This window comes from Psammomys obesus, unplaced genomic scaffold, assembly GCF_907164565.1.
Source record: "Psammomys obesus unplaced genomic scaffold, mPsaObe1.curated_primary_1811, whole genome shotgun sequence".
NCBI lineage: Eukaryota > Metazoa > Chordata > Mammalia > Rodentia > Muridae > Psammomys > Psammomys obesus.
The window spans coordinates 22,723,651-22,749,627 of NW_026585894.1; the positions used below are offsets into that span (position 1 = coordinate 22,723,651).

General features: G+C 40.1%; 1 protein-coding gene across 1 annotated transcript in view; it reads right to left on the minus strand.

The window, feature by feature from the left end:
* The window catches only part of Xk (X-linked Kx blood group antigen, Kell and VPS13A binding protein), a 59,276-nt gene extending 33,703 nt beyond the window's left edge, over positions 1–25,573 (minus strand). Inside the window, exons 1-2 of the mRNA XM_055599671.1 lie at positions 25,026–25,573; positions 5,660–5,922 (exon numbers count right to left, since the gene is read on the minus strand). Of these exons, the coding sequence (XP_055455646.1) occupies positions 5,660–5,922; positions 25,026–25,270 (508 nt within the window). The 5' untranslated portion in view covers positions 25,271–25,573. The remainder of the gene's footprint in view (positions 1–5,659; positions 5,923–25,025) is intronic.
* Between the last annotated feature and the right edge of the window lie 404 nt (positions 25,574–25,977).

A 25,977-nucleotide genomic window follows, 5' to 3' on the forward strand; every position in this document is an offset into this window, starting at 1 on the left:
GCTACAGTGGGGATACAAGTGAATGTATAAAATTATTTAAAAATAAAAAATATTAAAAAAAAGAAAAAAAGAAAGGAATATAGAAGCATATATTCCACACAGCATCATACCTACTAATCCTTGTGTAAATCTGCTTAGAATGAGGCAGAAAACTTAAAAATTCTAAAGGGAAACATACTCTCTATTTCATACTTTGTGTATTTCCTTTTGGTTTCACCATCACTGGTCAGTGCTCTGTGAACACTCCTGACCCTTGAGCCTCATGCCAACAGTGTGCTACTCTCCGTGGTCTCCCGCACCCCACTGCTATCATCTTCAGACCTCAGAACTAACCTCTAAGGAAGCCTTTCCTACCTACCACAGTCCATGTCTTCATCCACCCCTCTCACTGGGAATCCAATGTGCCTGGGAGGCCAAAGCCAAATTACTGGCCTCCCAAAGCCTTCCATGGTCACAGACTACCAGGACTGCTTCTCTGCCCTTTACCTCAGTCATATCCTCCCTCCAGAGCCACCTGAGTTCACATCTCACCAGAACCCTTTCTCTGTCTCTGAGCCACCTCCTCCCACCAAGACCACTGCTCACACAGTCCCCACCCTGGAAATCAAATTCCCTGTACTGAGCATAGCTCCAAACCCACCACCACCCTCCTGAATGTTTCACAGCTGCCTATAGCTCAAAATGACAAAGTAAGAGGAGTCAGATCCATTGGCTTCAGTTTAGATGCTTTAATAGCATGTTTGATTGGTTCCCCAACTAGTGTGACACCAAGGCTGGTTGAGGCTGGAGGGGTGATGGGCCTCCAGCCTCTGAGATACAGGCATCATCAGTCTTCATCAGATTCTGGTGTCTCCGCCTCCAATTTGGCGTTGTCTTTAAAAAGTTGGCTGAGCTGTTCGTCGTTCTGCACCACTTGGCACACGTGCTCTGGACCTATGCGCTTCTTGCCGTTCTTGCGGGCCTCCTCAGCAGCCAGCTCAATAATGTTGGAGGTAATGTACTCCAGCACACCAGCGAGGAACACGGGCGCAGAAGAGCTCACACGCCGGGAGTACTTCCCTTCTCTCAAGAAGCGGTCTACACGGCTAACTGGAAACCGAAGCTCAGCTCTTGCGGAGCGGGAGACGTTCTTTCTTTGCTTTTTCCCAGCCATGCTCCCTGCTTGATGGATCTGGTTCAGCTCTACCTCTCTTCAGGCCAGAGCCTCTCAAAATGACCAACCTTCTCAACTGCTTGTGCGTTTATCTTTGCTCCTCAGGAGAGTGCTTTGTTACAACATATGCTTTATGATGTCACTGGTATCCACTGACCCCTGATGTTCAGTGCAGAAATGTTCATATTAGGAAACTTAGTGAATATTCTCTCTCTCTCTCTCTCTCTCTTTAGCATTTTCATGTATGTGTGGGTGTGGGTGTGGGTTTGTATGTACTCATGTGTGGGCATGCACATAAAGGCCTGAAGTTAGTATCTGGAACCTTCCTTGACCATATCTGTCTTATTTACTGAGACAAGATCTTTCAGTCCAAGGCAGAGTTCACCAATATAGATAGTTTTAGTAGCCCCCTTGCTCTGGAGATCCTGCCATAGCCTTCCACAGGAAGCCTGGAATTATAGGCAGGCCACCAAGCCCACCTGGTTACATTTACCTCTTATGAGAACTCTTTCTATTTGATCTTTGCATTCTGACAAGATCTATGTGTCAATGAAAAATTCTGTCCATGGGATGAAATGCCAAGTTATGCAACAGACTCTAGCTTGGCCTCAATCTACAGTCACCTCAGTGTTCCTAATCAGTATTCCTGTTTCCATTTTTTACTCTTTTTTTTTAAATGCTCATCATGTTTGCCACTTTATTTACCATCTGCCAGCTATTTACATGATAAGTATTTAACAAGTGTTCATCATTCGTATCTCTTTGAGTATTAAGATTTTACAGTTTTAGCACATCTATACATATGCTAAACTGATTCACTTTATATTATGCACTTTATAGCCATTTCAAGTTCAGTGACAGAAATGTACTGCCAAGCTTACCCTTCTTAGCACTTCATGTGAATCCCATACATTAATAGAACACTTTTTAAATTGCTTTACCACATATTAATTGTAAAAATTAATAGATTTTGTTATGACAGTTCCATTCATACATATAAAGTACTTTCTTTGATCATATTCTTTTAATTTTTTTCAACATTTATTTATGGGAGAGCATGAATATTATCGCTTGCATGTGGGAGTTGGGACAACTTTCAGGAGCTGGTTCTCTCTTTCCACCATGCAGAGGTCATTGGATATAGAGACAAGTGCTCATAATGCTTAAGTCATCTCTTCAGCCCTGCTGTGATGTTTTTTTCTGACTTTTTTTATTTTGTTTACCTGATTTCTAGTTTAGTGTTGCTGGAGTTTGTTTGTTTGTTTGTTTCCTATCCCATTATTTTCCAGTTTCTATCCTGTTATTCTCCATTGTTAACAAGAGTAGTTGAGAATTTTCTGGTATTTTCTATCAAGATAAGGTTTATATAACATAAAATTTACCATCTTAACCAATTATAAAATTTGGGGTTCACTTGCAATGTCATGAAACTATTAGCACCCTGCCACAGTCACTACCTAAACTATTGCCACTGGAAACTGCTTCCTGGAAATTAGATTCAAATGTCCCGTGCTAACTAAAACTCCCATACCTCCAATCCTTTAACAGAGTAGCTTTTAGGTAGTATGAGGTCTGATGCTCCAGTCTGGTCTCAAACTCTTATACAGACATGGATGACCTTGAACTTCTGATACTTCTGCCTCTACCTTCCAAATGTTTAATTATAGACCTATGCCACAATGCCAGGTTTATTCAGTGGTAGGGCAGGGGACCAAACCCAGAGTTTAAGGCATATTAGGCAAGCAGTCTAGGAACATTCCTAACCCCCAATCCCTTTATAAACAGGGTATCCTTCTGATCCTCCTGTCCCAAGTGCTGTAGTATAAGTATGCACCCCCACTCTTGGCTTATGTGGTGTTGAGGTTTGAGCTCAGAGATTCATACATGATAAGTAAACACTCTACCAACTGAGATTCAATACATTACTAGCCATTCTGTGTTTTCTCCTTTCTTCAGTCTTTCTTTTTCTGTGGTACTGAGTATTTAACTGAATGTCTTATGCATGCTAGGTAAGCACTCTTTTACTGACCCAAATCCTTAGCCTTACCTTCTGATATCCACTGAAAACAGATTTACCTCCTTTCACATACCCATTTCAATATTTCTCCTTATATCTCCATGTCTGTTCTTTGTTCTATCTTTTTGGTCTTAATATATCTTTCATAATCTAAGTTTTGGATGTTTTATAAAATGAACATATGTTCATTTTATAAAACATCCAAAACTTAAATGAAAAAATATACAACAGAAACCTGCTCCTTGTCCAGAGAGTTTCTAAAGTAACATTTTGTGACAGGGGCCTGGAAACACTTTTGGCATCTCTCCTGCTTTACCTTCATACATAATTAATCATCAGTCATTACTTTTCCAAATCTTTAATACTGTTCCAGGAATCCATTCTGACTATTCTATTCAAACATTATCACTGTCACTTCAGCAACTGTAGCAGCCTACTTACTGTCTTTCCTATTCCTTCCCTTAATGGTTTCAAATTCATTTCTGAGAGTAGCCATTTTCTACTATTAAACCTGCATATGACACCATGTTGCTTAAAACTCATCAGTGGCTTCTCACTGCATGTAGATTAATACTTCAAATCCTAAGATGCTTGTCTTAGGGTTTTATTGATATGAAAGAGACACCATGGCCACAGTAACTCTTCCAAAGGACAACATTTAATTGGTGCTGGCTTACAGTGCCAGAAGTTTAGTCTATTATCATCACAGCAGGAAGCATGGCATCATGTAGGCAGACATGGTGCTGGAAGAGCCAAGAGTTCAACATCCTGATACAAAGGTCGCAGAAAGACACTGTGTTTCACACAAGGCATATCTTGAGCACAGAAGAGCTCAAAGCCCCCTCCTACAGTGACACACTTCCACCAACAAGGCCATGCTTCCACCAATAATGCCACACCTACTAATACTGCCACTCCCTATGGGCCAAGCATTCAAACACAAGAGCCTATAGCAACCATTCCTATTCAAACTAGCTAGATGATTTTCCTTTATCTAGCTTCTCTGTCTCATAGGCCAGTTTTCAATACAAATACATTTTCTGGAAAACGCCTCATTTCTAGGCTTAGATAGAATCCATACAATCTCCTTAATTTACACTTTGTAAGATTTATCTGAAGTCAAATAAACATATGATTAATCATTTATTTCATATCACTTTTCTTCCAGGATGACAGGGGCCTGTCTACTTCATTAACACTTTATTCTCAGAGACCAGCAGAGAGACTGAAACACAGAGCATACTCAACAAATCATCCTTGCAACCATGAATGAAACCACACAAATCTATTCTTAGTCTATGGTCCCTTTAGCAGACTGTAGGTATAATTTATCTCTTTAGGAAAATGAAAGGAACATCCTCTATCTCACAGGACACCACAAGAAACAAATGCTATGAGGTTCCTCACAGTAGGTGGTATAAAATAAGTGTTCATGGAACAATCATCATTATAGGCCAACTTTACCCCTTATAGTAGAATAGAGAAGGGTACTCTCAAGCCTAGGCACGGCAAATGGTAATCTGCCTGGACCTTCCTAGAGCAGAACAATCTTAGAATTCTCTCCTGGGTTTAAGCCCAACATATCCTCCAGGATCCCAAAATATGACTGAACTGAGGGAGTCTAACGATGGCCATCTTATCTAAGATGAAAGTTCATAGTGACAGGGTCTATTATTTATTAACTATGCTAAAGTTTCTACCAGTACTTAATGCTATTTATATACAATAGACAAATTCATAGAAAACAGCAAGATTTGGGGTTGCCAAGGTCAAGGGGGCAAGGAAAATAGTGGCTGATAATGTGTAGGGTTTTTTTTCTTGACATGATGAAAATGTTATAAATTTTAGAGTCTAACCTGACAAGTAATGGTTATCTTGGCACAACACTGTAAATACACAAAAACTATTGAATTTGTTTTACTCCCATAATTTTTTTTTGGTTTTTTGAGACAGAGTTTCTCTGTGTAGCCTTGGCTTTCCTGGACTCACTTTGTAGACCAGGTTGTCCTCAAACTCACAACCATCCACCTGCCTCTGCCTTTCTGAGTGCCCATACCCGGCTTTGTTCCCAAAATTCTTAAGTCAAGGTCACAAAAGATATCACAGTTTCACACTCTGAAGCAGTACTATTCTATAAGGAAACCTAAACTCTCCTTACACAGAGAAGAAGTAAGACTCCAAAAACATGTCAATAAAAGTGTTCACTGAAATCAGGTTCCCACAGATTTGAGCCACCTCAGCTGGTCTACACTAGAGCATAGGTGAACTTTTCCTTTTCAGCCCTGGCTAAATACAGGTTTATAACCCCTCCCCCCCCACACACAAAAGTGTTATCATTTTAACTCGCTTGGATTTTAGGTTAGCAAACAGAACATAAACTCAGAAGAAATGACCATATGAATCAACTTCACCTGAAGCAAAAAAAAAAAAAAAGCTTCTCAGTTTGAACCCTAAATGTAAGCAGAAATTAAAAATAAATGTATACATACATCTTCCAGTACTGATGCTTTGCTGCAAGATGGTAATATACAGCTGTAGGGTCAGTTGTGGGGCAGAGCCTAAGAAAGCCTGGATCACTGATGCCCGACTGAATGCAGAACGGTGGGTAATTAGCTTGCCTTCTGCCTGGCCCACCTCCTTCTCAATCTCCTCTGAGAGGCCATCTTTTGGTATCTGTCGCTTCTTAGTGATGCTCACATAAGGTTCTTCATTCTGGTTGGACTGACAGTAGAGGCAAAAGACTTCAAAACACCTAGAAACAAATTAATGAGTCACTGGCAGAATTCTGTCTTTTCCAAGTCATCCTGTTTCCATTTATCCTTAGTCTCAAACGTCTCCCTGGATATTCTAAATCTCTCCAAATCAGTTAGGATCAGTTCTAAGGAGTTGATTTTCTGTAAGCCCTCCAGTAGACCAATAAGAACCAAGTAAGAACCAAGCAAAGACGACAATGAAGGCTACCAAGGCAGGGAAAACTAGAGAATGAGAATTAATTCATTCCAGAGCCCCACAAAGATGCTTAGTTTTGACCAGGCATGGTGGCATATGCCAGTAATTCCAGCACTTTCGAAGCAGAGGCAGGCAGATGGCCGTAAGTTTGAGTCCAGCCTGGTGTACAAAATGAGTCCAAGACAGCCAGGGCTACACAGAGAAACCCTGTCTTAATAAAACAAAAGAAAAAGTTTAGTTTTTTTCCTGACACATATTAACTGTGGAATTGTGGGCAAAGCACTTTATTATAAATTTACCCCCAATCATAAAATAGAGAAAAATACTTACTTTGTCATCGTGCTGTGAAAGAGGACTAACACAGTATAAGGCTATTTGTGTATAAATGTTCCACATTAAAAAAATAATAATAATAATGCCAGAGGGATATCCAAGGTGGCAGTGCCGAGAGGACAGTGTCTGACAAGCAGGAAAGCAGTGACTGAAGAGCAACCAACAGACGGGACTGTGGGCCCTAAAACACCAGTGATTGTGTTTCCCAGGTGAGAGGAAACCCCACAGTGTGGGAAGCAATCAGGTCCCTTCTCAGGTCACTCAGCTAAACCCAGAAGAGTTCCCAGTCCCAGCCAGAGATCAGTCACCAACCCAGAGACACACACCTGTGTGCTCTGATCACCATGCCAGGCTGAACAGTGGGCCCCATAACTCCAGTGACTGGGTTCTCGAGTTGAGAGAAAAAACCCATAGTGAAGGAAGCAATTAGGACCGAGTGACTTCGGGTTACCCAGACAACACCTGGAAAAGGTCTTGGGGCTCTGGCAGGCACTCAGCTCCCAGCCCAGAACCACATGCCTCTGATCACCATTTCAGACAGAATTGTGGGCCCAAAACACCAGAGACTGGGTCTCCCTGTAGGGAAGAAAAACCATGGTGGTGAAGGACACATCAGATCTCACCTCAAAGCACCCAGGTGAACCCCCAATAACCATGAAAATTTCCCAGGTTCCTACAGGCACCAGCATACTCTACTCACAATCACAGACTGAACTGTGGACCCCAAAACATCACAGACAGGGTCTCCCTGTCAGGAGGAAACCCAAAAATGAAGGAAACATCAGGTCCAACCTCAGGATACCTAGCTAATCCCCAGAAAAGTTCCTGGGTTCCTGCAGGCTCCAGGCTCTAGCCTCCTGCCAAACACCTGAGTGCTGTGCACACCTGCCCTAATTACCAATTGGGTACTGGGACACAGAGCTCCAAACTCAGATTTACAGCAGCTTAGGATTCACCAGATCTGCCCCCAGATACTGCTCCAAGGCGCAACCTGTGTCCCTAGCTAAACTGACCAAACCACAGTGCTCCCTAGTTCTTAAAGAGGGCTGCACCCTGCAAACACAGGAGCCCAGCAGACACAGTATAGGAGCAGCAGAAGCAGATCACTAATTACAGAGCAAGAAACCCAGTGGCACAGCAGCTGGGCCACCAGAACTTCTCCTGGTGAGAAAGAGCACTCCTGACTACTAACGACCATAGTAAGACCACAGGGCCATACACCTGAGGTAAGCTGTGGCAATTCCTCCAGAAGCACGAGCCATTCAGTGAACATCTGAGGAGGCCTCCTTCAGGAACAACCATCTCCCTGCCAAAGGGATTCTCCCCACCACAGGATTCCAGCAGGCACCAGAAAGTAACAGCCAACAACTGTTAGATGGGTAGAAGCCACCACAAAATCACAACCAAAAAAAAGCCACAGCAATATGGTATCTCCACAAACCAGTTATCTAAAGGCAAGTAGCCCTGGACGCCCTAAAATAAGTGAAATTCAAGAAGATGACCTTATATCTACACTTATGAAGAGGATAATAGAGGAAAATGAATAAAACACATGAAGAAGAATGATAAAGTCAAACAGATTAGGGCCATCTGTAAAGAAATAAAGGATGATGCAGCCAAACAGATTATGACCCTCAGAGAGGAAATAATTTAATCACTGAAAGAAATAAAAGAAACAGAGGACTGTTCAAACAAACAGGTGAAGGAAATAAAGGAATATATAGTCAGACAGGTGAAAAAAATCCACAAAGCGGTTCAAGATCTGAAGATAGAATGGGAAAAATTAAAGAAAATACGAACAGAGGAAATCATGGAAAGGAAGAACTTATGGAAGAAAACAGGAATTACAGAGGTAAGCATAGCCAACAGACTGCAAGGAATGGAAGAAAGAATCTCAGGTGAGAAAGATACAATGGAAGAAATCGATGTATCCATCAATGAACTTTTTAAATCTAAGAAACTCCTGACACAAACCATCCAAGAAAACCCAGACAACATGAAAAGACAAAACCTAAGATAATTGGAATAGAGGAAAAAGAAGATTTCCATCTCCGAGGCCCAGAAAATTTTTTCAACAAAATCATAGAAGAAAATTTCCCCAATTTAAAGGAGAGACCTATAAGCATACAAGAGACCTACAGAACACCTAGTAGATTAGAGCAGAAAAGAAAATTCTTCCCCCACATAATAATCAAAACAGTAAGTATACAAAACAAAGAAAAAATACTAAAAGCTGCAAGACAAAAAGGCCAAGTAACATATAATGGCAAACCCATCAGAATCACACCTGACTCCTCAGACACTATGAAAGCCAGAAGGGCCAGGATGGATTTCATGAAGACCCTAAGAGAACACAGACATCAGCCCAGGCTACTACCCTGCAAAACTCTCAATCATCATAGATGGAAAAAAGAAGATATTCAAAGTAAAAAAAAAAAAAAAAACCAACTTAAAAAAAAAAAAACTTAAAAAAACATACCAATGTAGCCAGCCTTAAAGAAGATGCTAGAAGGAAAAATACAATCCAACAAAGCTCACTACATTCAGGAAAACACAGGAACTAAATAACCTCACTACAGCAAAACTAAAAGTAACCAAGCACCTAAACACACTACCACAACCAACATCAAAATCAAAGGATCTAACAGCCACTGGTCATTAATCTCTCTCAACATAAATGGACTCAACTCTCCAATAAAAAGACAGAGACTAACAGAATGGATGCATAAACAAGAACCAATAAACTGTTCCATACAAGAAATACACCTAAGTCACAAAGATAGACATTACCTGAGAGTAAAGGGCTAGAAGACAGTTTTCCAAGCAAATGGACCCAAGAAGCAAGCAGGAGTACCCATTCTGATATCTAATAAAAAGACTTACAACTAAAATTAATCAAGAGAGATGAGAAGGTCACTTCATTCTCATCAAAGGAAAATTCAACCAAGAAGACATCACAATTCTGAACATCTATTCCCCAAATACACATATTTCTAAAGCAAATATTAATAAAATTTAAACCACACATAAATCCACACACATTAATAGTGGGAGACTTCAACACGCCACTCCAAACAAAGGACAGATCAACAAATCGAAATTACAAAATGAAACAATGACATTAACAGACTTCATGAATCAAATGGACCTAAAAGATATCTACAGAACGTTTTACTCAGCACTTCATGGAACCTTCTCCAAAATAGACGATATAGTTGGTCACAAAGCAAGCCTCGACAGATACAAAAAGATTGAACTAATCCCTTGTATACTATCATACCACTATAGACTAAAGCTGGACCTCAACAACAACAGAAATAGCAAAAAGCTGTGCCACACACATGGAAACTGAACAATTCTCTACTCAACGACAGCTGGGTCATGGAAGAAATAAAGAAAATAAAGACTTCCAAGAATTCAATAAAAATGAAGACACAACATACCCAAACTTATGGGACACAATGAAAGCAGTGGTAAGAGGAAAGTTCATAGCACTTAAGTGCCTTCATAAAGAAATTTGAAACATCTCCTACAAGCAACTTAACAACTCACCTGAAATCCCTAGGAAAAAAAAAAAAGAAGTAGTAGTAGGCATACCCAAAAGGAGTAGACAGCTGGAAATAATCAAACTCAGGACTGAAATCAATAAAATAGAAAAAAAAAGAACAATTCAAAGAATCAATAAAACCAAGAGCTGGTTCTTTGAGAAAGTCAAGATAGCAAACCCTTAGCCAAACTAACTAAAAGGCAGAGAGGCACTATCTAAATCAACAAAATCAGAAATGAAAACAGAGACATAACAACAGACACTGAGGAATCCAAACAATCATTAGGTCTTACTACAAAAGCATATATGTCACAAAATTTGAAAATTTAAATGAAATGGACAATTTTCTTGATCTATTCCACTTACCACAGCTGAATCAAGACTAGATAAATTAATTAAATAGTACTGTATCCCCTAAGGAAATAAAAGCTGTCATCAAAAGTCTCCCATAAAAAAAAAAAAAAAAAAAAAAAAAAAACCAGGGCCAGATGTTTTTCAGTGCAAACTTCTACCAGACCTTCAAAGAGCAAACACCAACACTCTTCAACCTATTCCACAAAATAGAAACAGAAAGAACATTACCAAACTCATTTTATGAGGCCACAGTCACCCTGATACCTAAACCGCACCATGGACACTAAAATACTTAATAAAATACTCTCAACGTGAATCCAAGAACACTTTAAAGACATCATCCACCATGACCAAGTAGGCTTCATCTCAAGCATGCAGGGGTGGTTCAATATATGAAAACCCATTAACGTAATCCACCATATAAACAAACTGAAAAAAATAAAAAAAGAAAAAACACATGATCTTCTCCTTAGATGCCAAAAAAGCATTTGACAAAATTCAACAACCAATCATGTTTACAGTTTTGGAGAGATCAGGGATACACTGCACATACCTGAACATAGTAAAAGCAATATACAGCAAGCCTATAGCCAACATCAAACTAAATGGAGAGAAACTTAAATCAATCCCACTGAAATCAGGACATGGAAAGGCTGTCCACTCTCTCCATATCTCTTTAACATGATTCTCGAAGTCCTAGCTAGAGCAATAAGACAACTAAAGGAGATCAAATAGATACAAATCAAAAAGGAAGATGTTAAAATATCATTATTCGAAGATGATATGATAGTATACATAAGCTACCCCCAAAATTCTACCAGAGAACTCCTTCAGCTGATAAACACCTTCAGCAAAGTGGCTGGATACAAAATTAATTAAAAAAATCATTAGCCCTCCTTTATATAAGCGATAAACAAGCTGATAAAGAAATTAGGAAAACAACACCATTCATAATAGCCACAAATAATATAAAATATCTTGGTGTAACTCTAAGCAAGTGAAAGACCTGTATGACAAGAACTTCATGTCTCTGAAGAAAGAAACTAAAGAAGATATCAGAAGATGGAGAGTTCTCCCATGCTCATGGATCGGTAGGATTGACATAGTAAAAATAGCCATCCTACCAAAAGAAATCTACAGTTTCAATGCAATTCCCATAAAAATACCAACACAATTTTTTACTGACCTTGAAAGAACAATTCTCAATTTCATATGGAAAAACAAAAAACCCAGACTACCTAAAACAATCCTGCAATGTAAAAGATCTTCTGGAGGTATCGCCATCCCTGATCTCAAGCTGCACTCTAGAGCAACAGTAATAAAAACGGCATGCTACATGGTACTAGAAACAGAATGGTGGATCAATGGAATCAAATTGAAGACCCAGATATAAACCTACACTCCTACAGAAACTTAATTTTTGACAAAGAAGCCAAAACCATACAAAAGAAAACAGACAGAATCTTCAACAAATGGGCACTGGTCTAACTGGATGTCTACATGTAGAAAAAATGCAAATAGACCCATATTTATCACCCTGCTCAAAATTAAAGTCCAAGTGCACCAAAGACTTCAACAACAACAGCAACAACAAAAAACCAAACAAACAAACAAAAAAAAAACAGACAAACTAAATCTGTTAGAAGAAAAAAGTGGGGAAGAGCCTTCAACTCATTGACATATGAGACAACTTCCTGAACAGAACACAAACAGCACAGACTCTGAGATTACTGACGGGCAGAGTGAATGGAATTTTATGTAAGAAGTGGGAAATAGTAAGAGCTGGAGAGGACAGGAACTCCACAAGGAGAGCAACAGAACAAGAAAATTTGAACACAGGGAACTTCCCAGAGACTCATACTCCAACCAAGGACTATTCATGGAGATCACCTAGAACCCTGACAATGCAGCTACTTCTGATGAGAACTGATAGACTAAGATCAGAAAGAAGGAGAGGAGGACCTCCCCTATCAATGGACTTCGGGAGAGGCATGCGTGCAGAAAGGGGGGAGGGTGGGACCGGGAGGGGGGGAGGGAGGGGCTTATGGGGGGATACAAAATGAATAAAGTGTAATTAATAAAAGTTAAAAAAAAAGAATTAGTAAGTGAGACCTCATGAAACTGGAAACCTTCTGTAAACCAAACGAGACTGTCATCACAACAAAACAACAGCCTACAGACTGGGAAAAGATCTTCACCAACCCTTCATCTGACAGAGGACTAATATCTAGAATATATAAAGAACTGAAGAAGTTAAACACCAACAAAAGAAGTAATTAAATTTTAAAAAAATGGGGCACAGAGCTAAACAGAGAATTATCAATAGAGGAATAGTGAATGGCAGAGAAACACTTAAAGAAATGCTCAATGTTCTTAGTCATTTGGGAAACGCAAATCAAATCTACACTGAGATTTCACCTCACACCCATCAAAATGGCTAAGATCAAAAACTCTCAAGGGATGGTGCAATTCTGGAGAGGTTGTGGAGAATGGGGAACCATCCTCCATTGCTGGTGGGAATGTAAACTTGTACAACCACTTTGGAAATCAATCTGGCTCTTTCTCAGACCCAGCTATACCACTCCTAGGCATAATACCCAAAAGATGCCCCACCAATTCAATAGGAACATTTGCTCAACTATGTTCATAGCAGCTTTATTTGTAATAGCTAGAATCTGGAAACAACCTAGATGTCCCTCAACTGAGGAATGGATACAAAACTGTAGTGCATTTAAACAATGGAATACTAATCAGCAATTAAAAACACGGAAATCAGGAAATTTGCAGGCAAATGGTGGGAACTGGATAAGATCATCCTGAGTGAGATAACCCAGGAGCAGAAAGACACATATGGAATTACTCACTTATAAGTGCATATTAGCCATATAATATAGGATAAAACATGCTAAAATCTATAGTCCTAAAGAAGCTAAACAACAAGGAAGACCCTAGGGAAGATGCTTAATCTTCACTCAGAAGGGCAAACAGGACAGACATCGATAGTAGGAGCAGACAAGGACCAGGACAGGAGCCTTCCACAGCGGACCTCTGAAAGCCTCTATCCACCAGGGCATTGAAGGAGATTCTGAGACTAATAGCCAAACTTTGGGCAGGAAACCTTATGGAAGAAGAGGGAGATAGAAAGACCTGGAGGGGACAGGAACTCCACAAGGAGAACAACAAAGCCAAAAAAAACCTGGGTCCAGGGGGTCCTATAGAGACTGATACTCCAACCAAGGACCTTACGTGGAGAGGCCTTGACACCCTGTTCAGAGGAAATCCATAGGCTGCTCAGTTTCCAAGTAGATTCCCTAGTAGGGATACAGAGACTGTCTCTAACATGAACTCAGTAGCCTGCTCTTTGATCACCTCCCTTTGTGTGTTGGGGGCAGCCTTGCCATGCCACAGAGGAAGATGATGCACCCAGCCTTGATGAGAACTGATAGGCTGGGGTCAGATAGAAGGAGAGAACGTCCTCCCCTATCAGGAGCCTAGGGAAAGGACATAGGAGGAGAAGAGAGAGGATGGGTGGGACTGGGAGGAGATGACGGAGGAGGCTTCGGGGGAGGGTATACAAAGTGATTAACTTGTAATAAATAAATTAACAAACAAACTTTAAAAAAAATGTCACAAACCACCCTACTTTAAAATGTATATGCAAGCACACTCCTGTAACCTCAGCAATCTGTAGATTCTGGAGTCTAGGGGCCAGGACAGAACGATTGTCAAGAGTTAAAGGCTTGCAAAGCTTAGACTACACAGTGAGTTAAAGAAGAGCCAGGTAGTAAGGCCTGGTTGGAAGAACATGAAGGGGAATTAAAGTTAGGTAAGTATACAGCACAGAGTTGCTTTACATTTAGAATTTCTCTGGGAAACCACAACATATTACCTATTTCTTTGTTCTGATAAGCCCATATAGGCCACAGTTGGATTCCTACATGCCCAGGGCTTAACAGATACCTTACTTAAGAAATCTTAAGCCTGTTCTAGGGACAGATCCTTAACTAGTGAAGAAACTTTTTCTCTACAGGCAGTAGATACTGATGGAAAGATAAAGTACTGATGTCTATGATTTGCTTTGAAGCATACACACACAAAGAGATACACATGTACATAGGGAGAAAGGCAGAGATTGACATTGAGTTGATGGATGAAGATATTGAAAGATACACGAAACAAAATGTTAGTTGCAGAATTGAGGTTGTGGGTTCTTTTATAATTTAATAAAAAAATTTTCTGTGTGTTTGAAAACTTACATAATAAAGTGCTGGGAACAACAGATTTTCCCCTCGGGTTTAAACATTGAAAGACTTTTAAACTCTGAAACAGGCACTTTCATAACAGTCTTTCAATGCTGCTAGACTTTATGGCTTCATCAGCTTTATTGAACATTGTTAACTTTATAATATCACCTGGAGGTATGTGTCTATGATAACCTAAGTACATTTATAATTTTAAATAGTAAAATAAAGCCCTTGATGCATGAAAAGAAATATAAGAACCTTTCTTGTGAGCACAAAGTAGACAATTTTCATGATTATTACCTTTGTTCACTTGTTTCTGGGGGGGAAAGAGGGTGTGTAGATTATGTGTTATACTTATTTGTACATCTATGCAATCAAATATATTGCATCAAGATATGGCAGTGTAGTAGTCTACTTTGTTCAGAAGAAAATGATAGTAAAGTTAGTTCATGAACTCAAGCCCATTTCCTCCAAAATTTAAATCTTTGACTGACAACTGAATGCACTTTAATACTCCTGGACCATCAAAAGAAGCAAGGTGAAGGAGATAGACCAACATGGTCATGGTATTTATTTTCAAAGAGGTGATGACAGCAGATGTACTTTACTATGATAGCCTGAAGACTCCTACTCCATTCATTTTGAGGTGTTCACTATCTAGATGGGGTAATGGGACATATATAAAATAAGTATAATATATAATGAAACAATATTTATATTGTACTTTGTTCACATGATAGTTTCTGATATACCAGCTCTCAAAGAAACCTTACTGAAAGAATTTAAACCAGCATCATATGTAATAGCAAAATAATGGGATTATTTTAGAGGTCCTTAAAATGAAAGGATAATTAAATATATCAAAGCACATCCACTCCATTAAATACTATGTAGTTATCAAAACTGATAGTTTAGAAAACCATCTAATATAAATAACGTAAGACTTTGGGGCTGGTGAGATGGCTTGGTGGATAAAAATACTTGCTGCTAAACCTGAGCACTTGAGTTTAATCCCTGGGTCTCTCTAACATGGTGAAAGGAGAGAATTGACTCTCCCAAGTTGTCCTCTGACCTCCATACATACAGCAAGACATGTACACATGCACACAAACACAAATACACAAACAATCAATCAATCAAAGTAAATGTTTTTTTTTTTTTTTTTTAATACTGGGCTTGAAATACAGTCTGCTTAGCATGTGTTAGGCCCTGGGGTCAATCCCCAACACATTTAACTAATTAAAAATATATAAATATACATTTATCATATATCATATGATCTTAAACAGGAATCATTTAAAGACTTTTTAAATGAAACTTCAGAGATCAACCATGCAAATGAAAAAAACTTTCCTGAAAAAAAAATGGCATAGGTAGCCCTAAAGGAGGAACTTCTCACAGCTTTTTCTTCGAGTGATGCATATGTCTTTTTCTCCCCCTTTGAGACAGGGTCTCTCTCTATACCCCTGGCTGGCCTGGAACTCATTATGTATACCAGGCTGGCTTCAAACTCACAGAGCTATGTCTGCTTCTGTCTTCTAAGTGCTGAGACTCAAGGTTTGCACCACCATACCTAGCATATTTTAACATAGCTTTAAGCATCATATTTTATAAATGTGTAAACTGCTTAAGAAAACTAAGAAACAAACTACTACTCTCTCTTGAAATTCTGCTAGACTTACCTAATTATTCCAATTTTGTTTAGAGCTTGTTTTTATTGTTGTTTCTCTCCATGAGCTATTTGAATGAAATCACCCAAGGTAAGGGCTAAAAATGTAGTTTAGTGGTAGAGGATCAGTGTCTCTTATAAAAATTATTCATGGTAGTTTGTTAGAATCATGTAATCCATGGCTCAGGAACCTTTTGTGTAATGTATATACAGGTAAGTATTTTAGGCTTTACAGGCCATGGTCTCTGCTCAAATCTGCCTCTGCATTGCTAAAAGTAATAGCCTATAAAGGAACGACTATAGTTGTTTTCCAACAGAAATTTATTTACAGAAACAGGTGGTGGCAATGAATTGACCAATGGAACATAGTCTGCAGACCCCGTGATGATCCCTGCTGAATGTAATTAGTAATTTGACCTAACTTTTTTTCACTTAGTTCCACTTTCAAGCATAATATAGCTCATTGTTACAACCATAACAGCAGTATGTTCCCTAGCTGAACCAGACATGTTGATGGCAGCACAAATAACTTGAGGTACCAAGAACCCTAACGAAAATACTTTTTCCAAAGAAATACTAGGATTTCCAATAAGCCATATTATGTTCATGTGAGACACATGCTCTGAGAAGCTACACTAGAGAGCTATGTGAAACCTTTGACAAGCCACTTGCTTAATCTCCTGGACTGTAGAAATATGATCATGTCAGTTAACTCACAGGGTTTTAACTATACATGGAATTAAATAATATTTGCACTTTACTTTTCAAGTGTGGACTGTTATTAATTTAAATTATTTTAAAAGTTCCCTATAGAGAAATAGTACTTTGAATTACTTTGCAATGTTCTATAACAATTTCAGACTGTTTTAACCAACCTCTTACAAACCTAGATGTTTTAATCTAGGAAACAGAGGTAATTGAAGATACTATCCAAAGTTCATATTTAAACCCAGGACTATGTAGAAAGAACCACAAAAAATATAGCTATACATTTAAAGATAATACTAAAATTATAATAAATAAATGAAATAAGGAGTTCTACCAATGCCTCCCTTAATAAAAGGGGGAAAGTAAGTTAACAGTTTTAGTCTACAATCATTGGTATAAAGCATTGCAGGCCTCAGTTTCCCTATACTGGGGATCTGCCATAAGGCTTCAAGCATGTTAAGGCAAGTGTTATATGTAGTCGACTACTTTATGTCTCTTTAATTGGGTCACCATATTGTATAAACTCAAAAACAGCATCTGCTGTATTTCAGCAAAACTGGTATTTTGGCTGTCTAACTTGAATAGAAGCAAACTGTCCCCTCAAAAACCTTAAAATATTGATAAAAACCATTGCTAAGGAATAAAAGTGAGGAACATTGTGATTCCATTGTCGGGGAGAATAATGTGATCTTTCTGAAAAGCTAATGATTTAAGAGTTCAAATTAGAACCAGTCAGTAGGAAAAAGTACCACAATATGTTTTTTGAATCCTCTTAACAAAAAAAGACTATAAATTGTTTTCCCTTTCATTTGGAAGCTAAGGGTCTTAGAACTACATTTTATGTACCTAAGTTCAAAGACATACATATTGGTCCAGTATTTTCTTGATATAAAACGTTTATATTAAAATGTGAGTCTCCTTTCCTTAATAAAATTTAAAAATTTTACTGTGATAACTGAAGGATACCAAGGAGTTTATAATAAAGGAGAAAATTGTATACATTTGTGTTTAGGAGAAAAACACTACACTCACACTCTTCCTCTATGTAACATTTTTCTTAACATCTTAGTATATTTCCTTGAACTCTAATTTATAGTTGCCATGCTGTTTTTATATGTAACACTCCATTAGCTTTGTCTTGAGTGACTCTAAATGTTGAGAGGCACTTCGAAATGACAGCAATGATAGAGGATTCTGACTTACCTGGTTATTTTGGTTGTTTATTTTAGTTTGGTCCACAAATGATCAAACAATTAAAACCTCAAAGTTGGAATTGCTGACAAAAATGTACTGCACACTGCACATGCTTTTACAGTGCACAGAGAATATGTTGAACCTGTTAGTATTTAGACAGCCTGTTTCTTGGTTGCCTAGCCAACTATGATGTCATCATGTGTTGCCCACCAGGTAGTCACACCTGGCAGGCATGGTTCAATTGTTCCATAAAAGGACCAATCTGCCACTTTTTCACTCTATTACTCTCTTGCTCTTTCCTTCTCTCTGTCGGGGTGCTCCCTTCCCTTCCCCTATCATCTCTCTCTCTCCAATAAACCTCACTGGATTTAAGATTGGTTGTGTGCACGACATTTTTATATAAACCCTAGCATTTGGTGCTGAAACCCAGGAGGGCTCTTCTAGTAATGTTTAGACATGCTAGAACCCCTCTCTCATATCTGCCCACAACAAATCTTTCTCTTGCACCATCATCTCCTGCTTTTTTCATGATCATTTAATCAGTTTCTGCCTGCCACAGCTGCTGCCATACACATCTGTCCTACCTCTGGCAGTTGCTCAGACCCTCCTTGGCTCTTGTTATTTCGCTCACTCATGCTGGACTTCACTATTAGGTAAGCCAGGCTGCAGGACCCACCCACACAGCACGGAGCGTTTTAAAACTGCTCTCAAATGGTTTTAAATTTTGCCACCACCTCAAGCCCCAGGAATTAGGGTTTTAAATTTCCCACCTTGCCTGCAGATACACACAATTAATGGCTAGCGGCCGGGCTAATTTTGGGATAATGAAGGTGGAGCCACAGTTTCACTGCCATCTCCACTAAGGGTAAGGACAAGGTGTCACAGCCATCTAACTTCGGTAATCAAGAGCAGTCACATGATTGGCAGCCATCTTGGTTAAAAACAAAACAAAACAAAACAACAACAACAAAACACTGTGGTTTCCCTCACTGCCAGCTGCTTTTACTATTTTGTTTTTGTCCCACTGTTTTCGGAGCTTCAAAACTGCAGAGTCTTGTAGGCCCTAAAAGGCCACTGCACCCCTTCCTACCTCCACTCTAAAGCTGCCTATCTACCCCTATCCTTTCCCGCAGATGAGATTCCCTCTACGAGAACTTGGCCTTACTGCTGATAAAGACCTTGTACCAGACACCAAGGTTCTTAGCAGGGCTAAGCCCATGACCTGCCATGTTATTTGTTTGACCACTAGCTGCATGGTCCATTTCCAGTTACCCTTTCTCATTTGCAGGAATGATTTCCTCATATTCTCTCCCTTTTAGGAAACCTCTGGCTTCTACACTTATATTTGCCCTATTCAAATGTCTAATATCTAGTGATATCCAGTAACACTAAGAGCGATCTGTGAAGTAAAAAGCAATTCCCTACTTCTCTTTTCTCAAAGTCCTGCTATCCCCCTAAATAAAAATACTCTCTGGTTCCTTTTTTTACGCTCAATAAAAAATCTTAAGATTAAACTGGACCACATGGTATGAACAATTTTAATCAAAATTAATTCTCTGTTTATCTCCTTTTAGAGTAAGACAACAAAAAGTCTCATTTTAAATGGGTATGGATTTTTAAATTCAAATTTATGTTTTTATAAAATGCTACATACATGATTCAATCCTGGTTCAAATAATTTTTATATGATGCTAAAATTTCAAGGTTATAAAGTCTATTCAAATTATGCTAATTTAAAATGTATGTCTAACTGCCTATGTCTTTATCAATTCCTAAATTAATAAATGCTGTTTTTCCTGCCATGAGCTGCTAATGATCCAGATTCACCAGTAGGCTTACTAGCTAATAGGTTTGCTATAATAAATTCAAATGTAATTTAAAAATTTTTTTATACTGTTTTACTATATTGTTGGTTTTAAAACTCATAACCCAGGAGTTACTCAGTACAAATTTTTACCAATACTCTAAATTAAGATCTATTAATTTTAGAGGCATTTTTTATATTAAAACTTCTTTATTATGCTATATCTTCACTATCAAGGTTAAAATATGCTTGGTCTTATTTTCTGAATATGGTAATATTATTCATCTACAGCATAGCCTTAGACTTTTATAAGCTATGGACTTTTTATATACTAAATCATACAGGAATCTGTTGTGCTCTTGCTTTAATGAACTATAGTTATTACTTTTAAGGCTCCAACTTAATAGGGATGAAACCTAAAGTCCTAACATTTAATGGTTAATTAATGTAAATTAATAATGAGTCATCTCATAGATGATCAAGTCTTTTAACATATTCAAAAATATATTTATAGTCTCACAGATGCAAGCATAGTCTCATTGCTATCTTAATTAAACAGCTGAGGATGGTCCCTGAGTCACCATATAGGAATTGGTAAAAATATCAACAGAGCAGTCCTCCTGACAGGCTCATCTGCAGCAAAAACAATGCTCCAGACCTTGGCTACTGCTCTGGCTGTGGGCATTTCTGCACAGAAAACAAGTGGTCTGCAATGCCCCATCCTGTCAGGTTATAGCCAAAAGTTAATTCCATCAGGTCACTGTTTCAGATGCAGCCAGGGAGTATGCTGGTCCGGAGGCTGCCTCTAAACAAGCCATGACTGTCTGCTGACAGACTGGCCTCTGGAAGTCAAAACACTCCCATGAAGGCTTGTTCTCTGTGTCCAGCAATGGAGGCTCAACCAGCACAAGAGCCACAGACACTTCCAGCCTTAGAGCTCTTTGACCTGGCGGAGGACAAATGGCTCCTAGATTTAGTGACCTCCACCACTCTCGCTCAGCCCAGGGTAGCTTTACAGGTCTGTTTTAACCCAATACTTGGGTCCCACAGTCATATTGCCAACTTCTGTGTTGAGGAAACTTCAGATACCTTCTCAGTTCTCTTAATATGCAGGAGACCAGGCCTTAAACCTCACTCTGAGAGTTGCTACTGTCAGGTCTAGACATTCTAGTTTGCTATCAGACTCAAAAAACAGGCCTCAGATGTAAACTTTTACCATCCCTTTAACTAAAGAACAATAAATGTTCATAGTGGTCTCACATATGTCTAATCGTAAATAACTTGATACAAAGGCCTAAGATTGGAAAACACAAGTTATAAGTGTTTGAGGGTCTAGGAAAGTGCTTTAAGATTGATAAATGTAAGTTATAAATGCTTGAAGGTCTAAGAAAATGTTTTAAGGTTGATAAATGCAAACTTAAAAATTGGTTAAGCCTCTTTTCCATAATGTATAATGATACTAAAAGTTAAGACCAAGTGAGCTTTTGTCTCTTCTACTTCAGGATAGGCTTTTGCCTTTCCAGAGCTCACCTTAGAGACTTTTTATATTATTAACACAAAGGTGTATGTCTAGTGCCTTTTCTACAATGAATATTTCAATGCATATTACATGTTTAATGTAATATGACAAATGTTAACATGTCTAAAGTTTTATCTCCTTTGTAAGGCTTAAAAGGAATCCTTGTAAGATGCAGAAAATCCACCAGAATCCATCTCTCAGGTCAGCTGGGCTCCAGATAAGTACTGCTGCACCTATTGTCTATCTCAAAAGGTAGAATTCCTTCCCCAGTTTCCCTGGTTTTGGGACTCCTCTTTCTTGGCTACCCAATCACTGCATCCATATATCAACACTAGCAGATTGATGAGTTCCCTTCCATGGTTCGTGCAAATGTTCCTCTTTGTAGGAGAGACTGACTGGTATCTCTCTATTTCACTGGGGAACAGAGGTACCTTCCCTTCTCATTGACCCTCACACAGATGCCTTCCTTGGATGAATAATAGTTTTCTTTTTACTGACATACTCGCTTGGCTTTTCCTTTCCTCTAGCACGCTGGATATGCCATAGGAAAATCCAAAATCCTACTACTAGGTGAGCTGTGTGTTCCGTGAGTCTTCCCTGTGGCCTCTGGCACTGCTCATGAAGACCTGCTTTTGCCAGCTTGTGCCCCTGTACCTCTGGGACTCCTGTACTTTGTGGGGATGCCCCAAAGCCTGGCAGACCTTTCTCTCTTCACCCATGGAAATCGTGTCTTCCACCATACCCCCATGGCTCTCCTCTGAGATGCCTTCTCAATAAATTCACATTTGTACACATAAAACCAGCTTTAAGGGCCTCTAGGCTTACATACTTCTACAATCAAACTTGGCCTCAGTTTCCTTAGATAACAGATCCAGGGCAAAATCTTTTAAATTACTGTCAGTGATCGGCTAAATGGAGGTTCCCCCAGGGTAAATAGAGGCTCCTATGTTCAAGTCTCTTCTTCAGTTTCTGTTCGTTCTCCCAAAAAGTTTCAAATGTAAACCTGAAAGTAATGTACACCTAAAGAAATTTTCTCTGTAACTTACTTAACTTTGTGTTCTGCCTATATATATGTTCCAGTATCCTGCTAGACCCAGGTGTTGCTACATCCATGACAGCACCAAAGCAGCTGCCACAGGTGTTCCAGTCTAACTGTGCAGACTGTGTCAAGCCAGACCTGCACTTTCACTCCCAGCCACGGATATTCTCACAGACCTTGGACTACAGGGAACCTGAGCTTGGTCAATGTTTCAGTCTTTTGACCTCCCTATCGCCATCCTAGTGTCAGCAGGAAGCAGTTAAAGATGACTGATTTCTTCACCGTGATCCACTTATTCTCAAGAAAAGGCTGGAATGGTGTGCTTCAGGCCCAGGACCAACAGCTGCAGGTTCTCCCAGCATTCCTCAGTCCCTATCTGCTGCTAGACATGGCTGGCAACTCCACCCTCCACCCTGAACTTTTCAGGGCAGGGACTTTCTCTCCTACTCACCATGTAATCTGGACATTTTAGAACTCTTACTTTTTTCCTCTCTCTCTCTTATCCCCTTGCATGGCAACCAAGAGCTATTTCCAATGAACCTACATGTATATACTTACCTTACATGAGAAGCAAACCCAGCTCCTCATTTTTAATTAAACAAAAAGGGAGGAATATTAGTATCTAGGCAGCCTGATTCTGGTTTGCCTAGCAACCTTTGATGACATCATGTGTTGCCTGCCAAGTAGTCACACCTGGCAGGCATGGTTCAATTGCTCCATAAAAAGAGCAACCTGCCACTTTGTCACTCTCTTGCTCTCTTGCTATATCCTTCTCTCTGTCAAGGTGCCTCTTCTCCTCCCCTATCATATCTAGCGCTCTCTTTCTCTTTCTCTCTCTCTCTCTTCCCAGCCAACATTGGATTTAAGATTGTGTGTGTGGCATTTTTATACTAACAGAACCTAATTGTATTTGGAAAGAAAATCTTGGGAACATGTTCTGGAGAATCATTTGCCCCATGTATAAGACGGGGTCAGGGATTGAAGGAGCCTATAACAATGGTAGAGCATTGGTTTAGTATGCCCGAGGCCCTAGGTTCAACCTCCAGCACCAAAATTCTAAATACACAAACAAATGCTATGAGGACAATTGCACCTACTTCATGGCAAGGGGTCTATCTGCTAAGGCATGTAAATACGAACCAAACTACTTAGCACAAGGAACTTTTGAGAATTCTCAATTCTCTAAGTCAGTCCACCCAAATATGAGTTTCCTCCCCACAGATGATATTACATGATGAGTGCCTTGTCTGAAGTCAATTCTCACTTAGTGAGTGGAGACACTAGCAGGATCATGGGGCTTGCTTAAGGATATGTATTCTCTACTAGCTAATTAATTAGAAGGCTTTATAAATAACCGTCATTGCTTTTTTTTCTGATTCCTCCCTGACTCTCAGGAATTCAGCAGCAGTTTCCTAGTATTGCCATCCTATGTTTCTTGACACTTCTAGGAGTCCCTTGCTCTTGAAGAATGGGCAACCTGTTTACCAAGTTTGCCATAACTGTGTTAAACTGCAAGTCACTGCAGTAAGCTAGAGAAGTTGTGTTTAAAATGGCATGCAAAGTTGTAATATGGTGAACATGTTTTTTTTTTTTTTTTTTTTTTAATCTGAACATAAACTTTTACTTTTCCTATGGGAAAAGGAATGAAAACAATACGTTTAAATTCTCTTCAAGTTCTGAGAGTAAAGTCAAGTCTGTTTTATTACTGTGTATATTTTCTTATTTTGTGTTCATAAAGATTATTTCCCAAGGCTAAGTATGTAGCTCAGTGGTAGAGCATTTGCCTGTACCAGGCCCTGGATTCCACCCACAGCACCACAAGCATCAATAACAAAAACAGTGGAATTTTTGTTTTGTTTTGTTGTTTTCATTTTCAGAAAAGGCATTAACAGTTTTTCTTAATACAAAGTACATTCCTGACTCAGGGCACCAGATTTCATGACTATGTTAAAAATTAGGCAGAAGCAGAAGGCATCTCTGTCTGGAATTGTGTGTGTTTTCACTCTAGACAACACTCATCACGCCAAAAGAAAGGTGGAGTGCATGGATTTTTAGACTTAGGTGTATGAATTAAATAAAATTTCACAAAGCACTTAGAATAGTGCCTGGTACACAGTTAAATGCCATGTGCTTGATAAACTAACAACTTTCAAAGGTTTGTACCATGACCACACATGCCAACCCAGCGGAAGCCCGCTTGACCACAGAGCAAGCCAGTATTTTCAGGAGACTGAAAAAGGCCAAAATTGCTGCTCTTTTTTGGTCAAATTGAGGAAAACCAACGCAAATCCATAGGATGGCTCCCGAAACCCAAGGCAAGCTGGGGATCCCGTCCCATTCCCAAGACTAGAACGGTTTGAATTGGACAGGGTAGGGTGGGTTTGGCCACCTGTCACCTTCAGAAGGCCTGTCAGTCAGCCAAGGTAGTGGAGAGGTAAGGGGACAGCCAGAGGCCGCGGCCTAAGGGCTTGGCTGTGGGTTCTGCGTGCACCTACCTGTACAGGGGCCCGAGCTGGAGCAGGTGCAAGAGCAGCATCAGCGGGCGATCACGGCTGAGGTCCCGGTGGACGAAGAGGAGCGTGAACTGCACTAGAATACAGGGCATCAGCGAGAAAAACAGCGTCATCGCTTGCCACATGCGGTCCCCGCCCGAGTGGTAGGTACTGCTCAGGTAGAACGCCGCTGTAGTCTCGGCCACGAACAGAAACAGGGACGCTAACACCGAGGCCGGGAATTTCATCTCCGCGTCTCATAGACTCGCCCTGCTTTCCGCGACTGAGGCAGCGGTGGTAGCTGTACCACTAGGGGCTCCCAGCATGCCTGGCCCGGACCTGATTGCAGGCAGCGAAGCCCGCTGAGAGCACATGTGCCAGGCCAACCGTCCGCCGTTCGCTGGGAGTCTGGCCTGGGGGCAACCGACAAAGGGGGTGGGGCGGGCAGCGTGGCCCGGGTCGGACACGCCCACACGCGCCGTGCGCAACCGCCAGCGCTCACTCCACCGCCCTCAGCGAGCCTCTATGAGGAGAGTGTATCCTGTGGGCCGCGAACCCGTGGTGGCCAGGCTGGGGCAAAGTACCGCCTCTCCCAACCCCCATACCCAGGGAGGCCACCAACCAAGCCCGGCCGCGTGCAGCCTCTGGGTCCTAGAGTCCGTTTTCTTACGGCTGTCTTGGGAAAGCTGTGGCGGTCAATTTAATAAACTGTACCGACTTGAAACCAGAATTGGGGGTATGGGAAACTGAGCTCCTGATCAACTGTGTTTTCTGGCCGGAAGAAACCCCTGATGAAAAGTTCAGATTTTCCTGCCAGTCCAATTTAGCCAGAGCCACTGAGATGCTTTTCAAGGAGCACCAGTGTTGATTTGCTATTCAATTTACAGGAAGATACATTGAACTTTTCACTGAACCCCTTAGGCATGTTTTTTGTCTTTCTAATACAGCTGGGAAG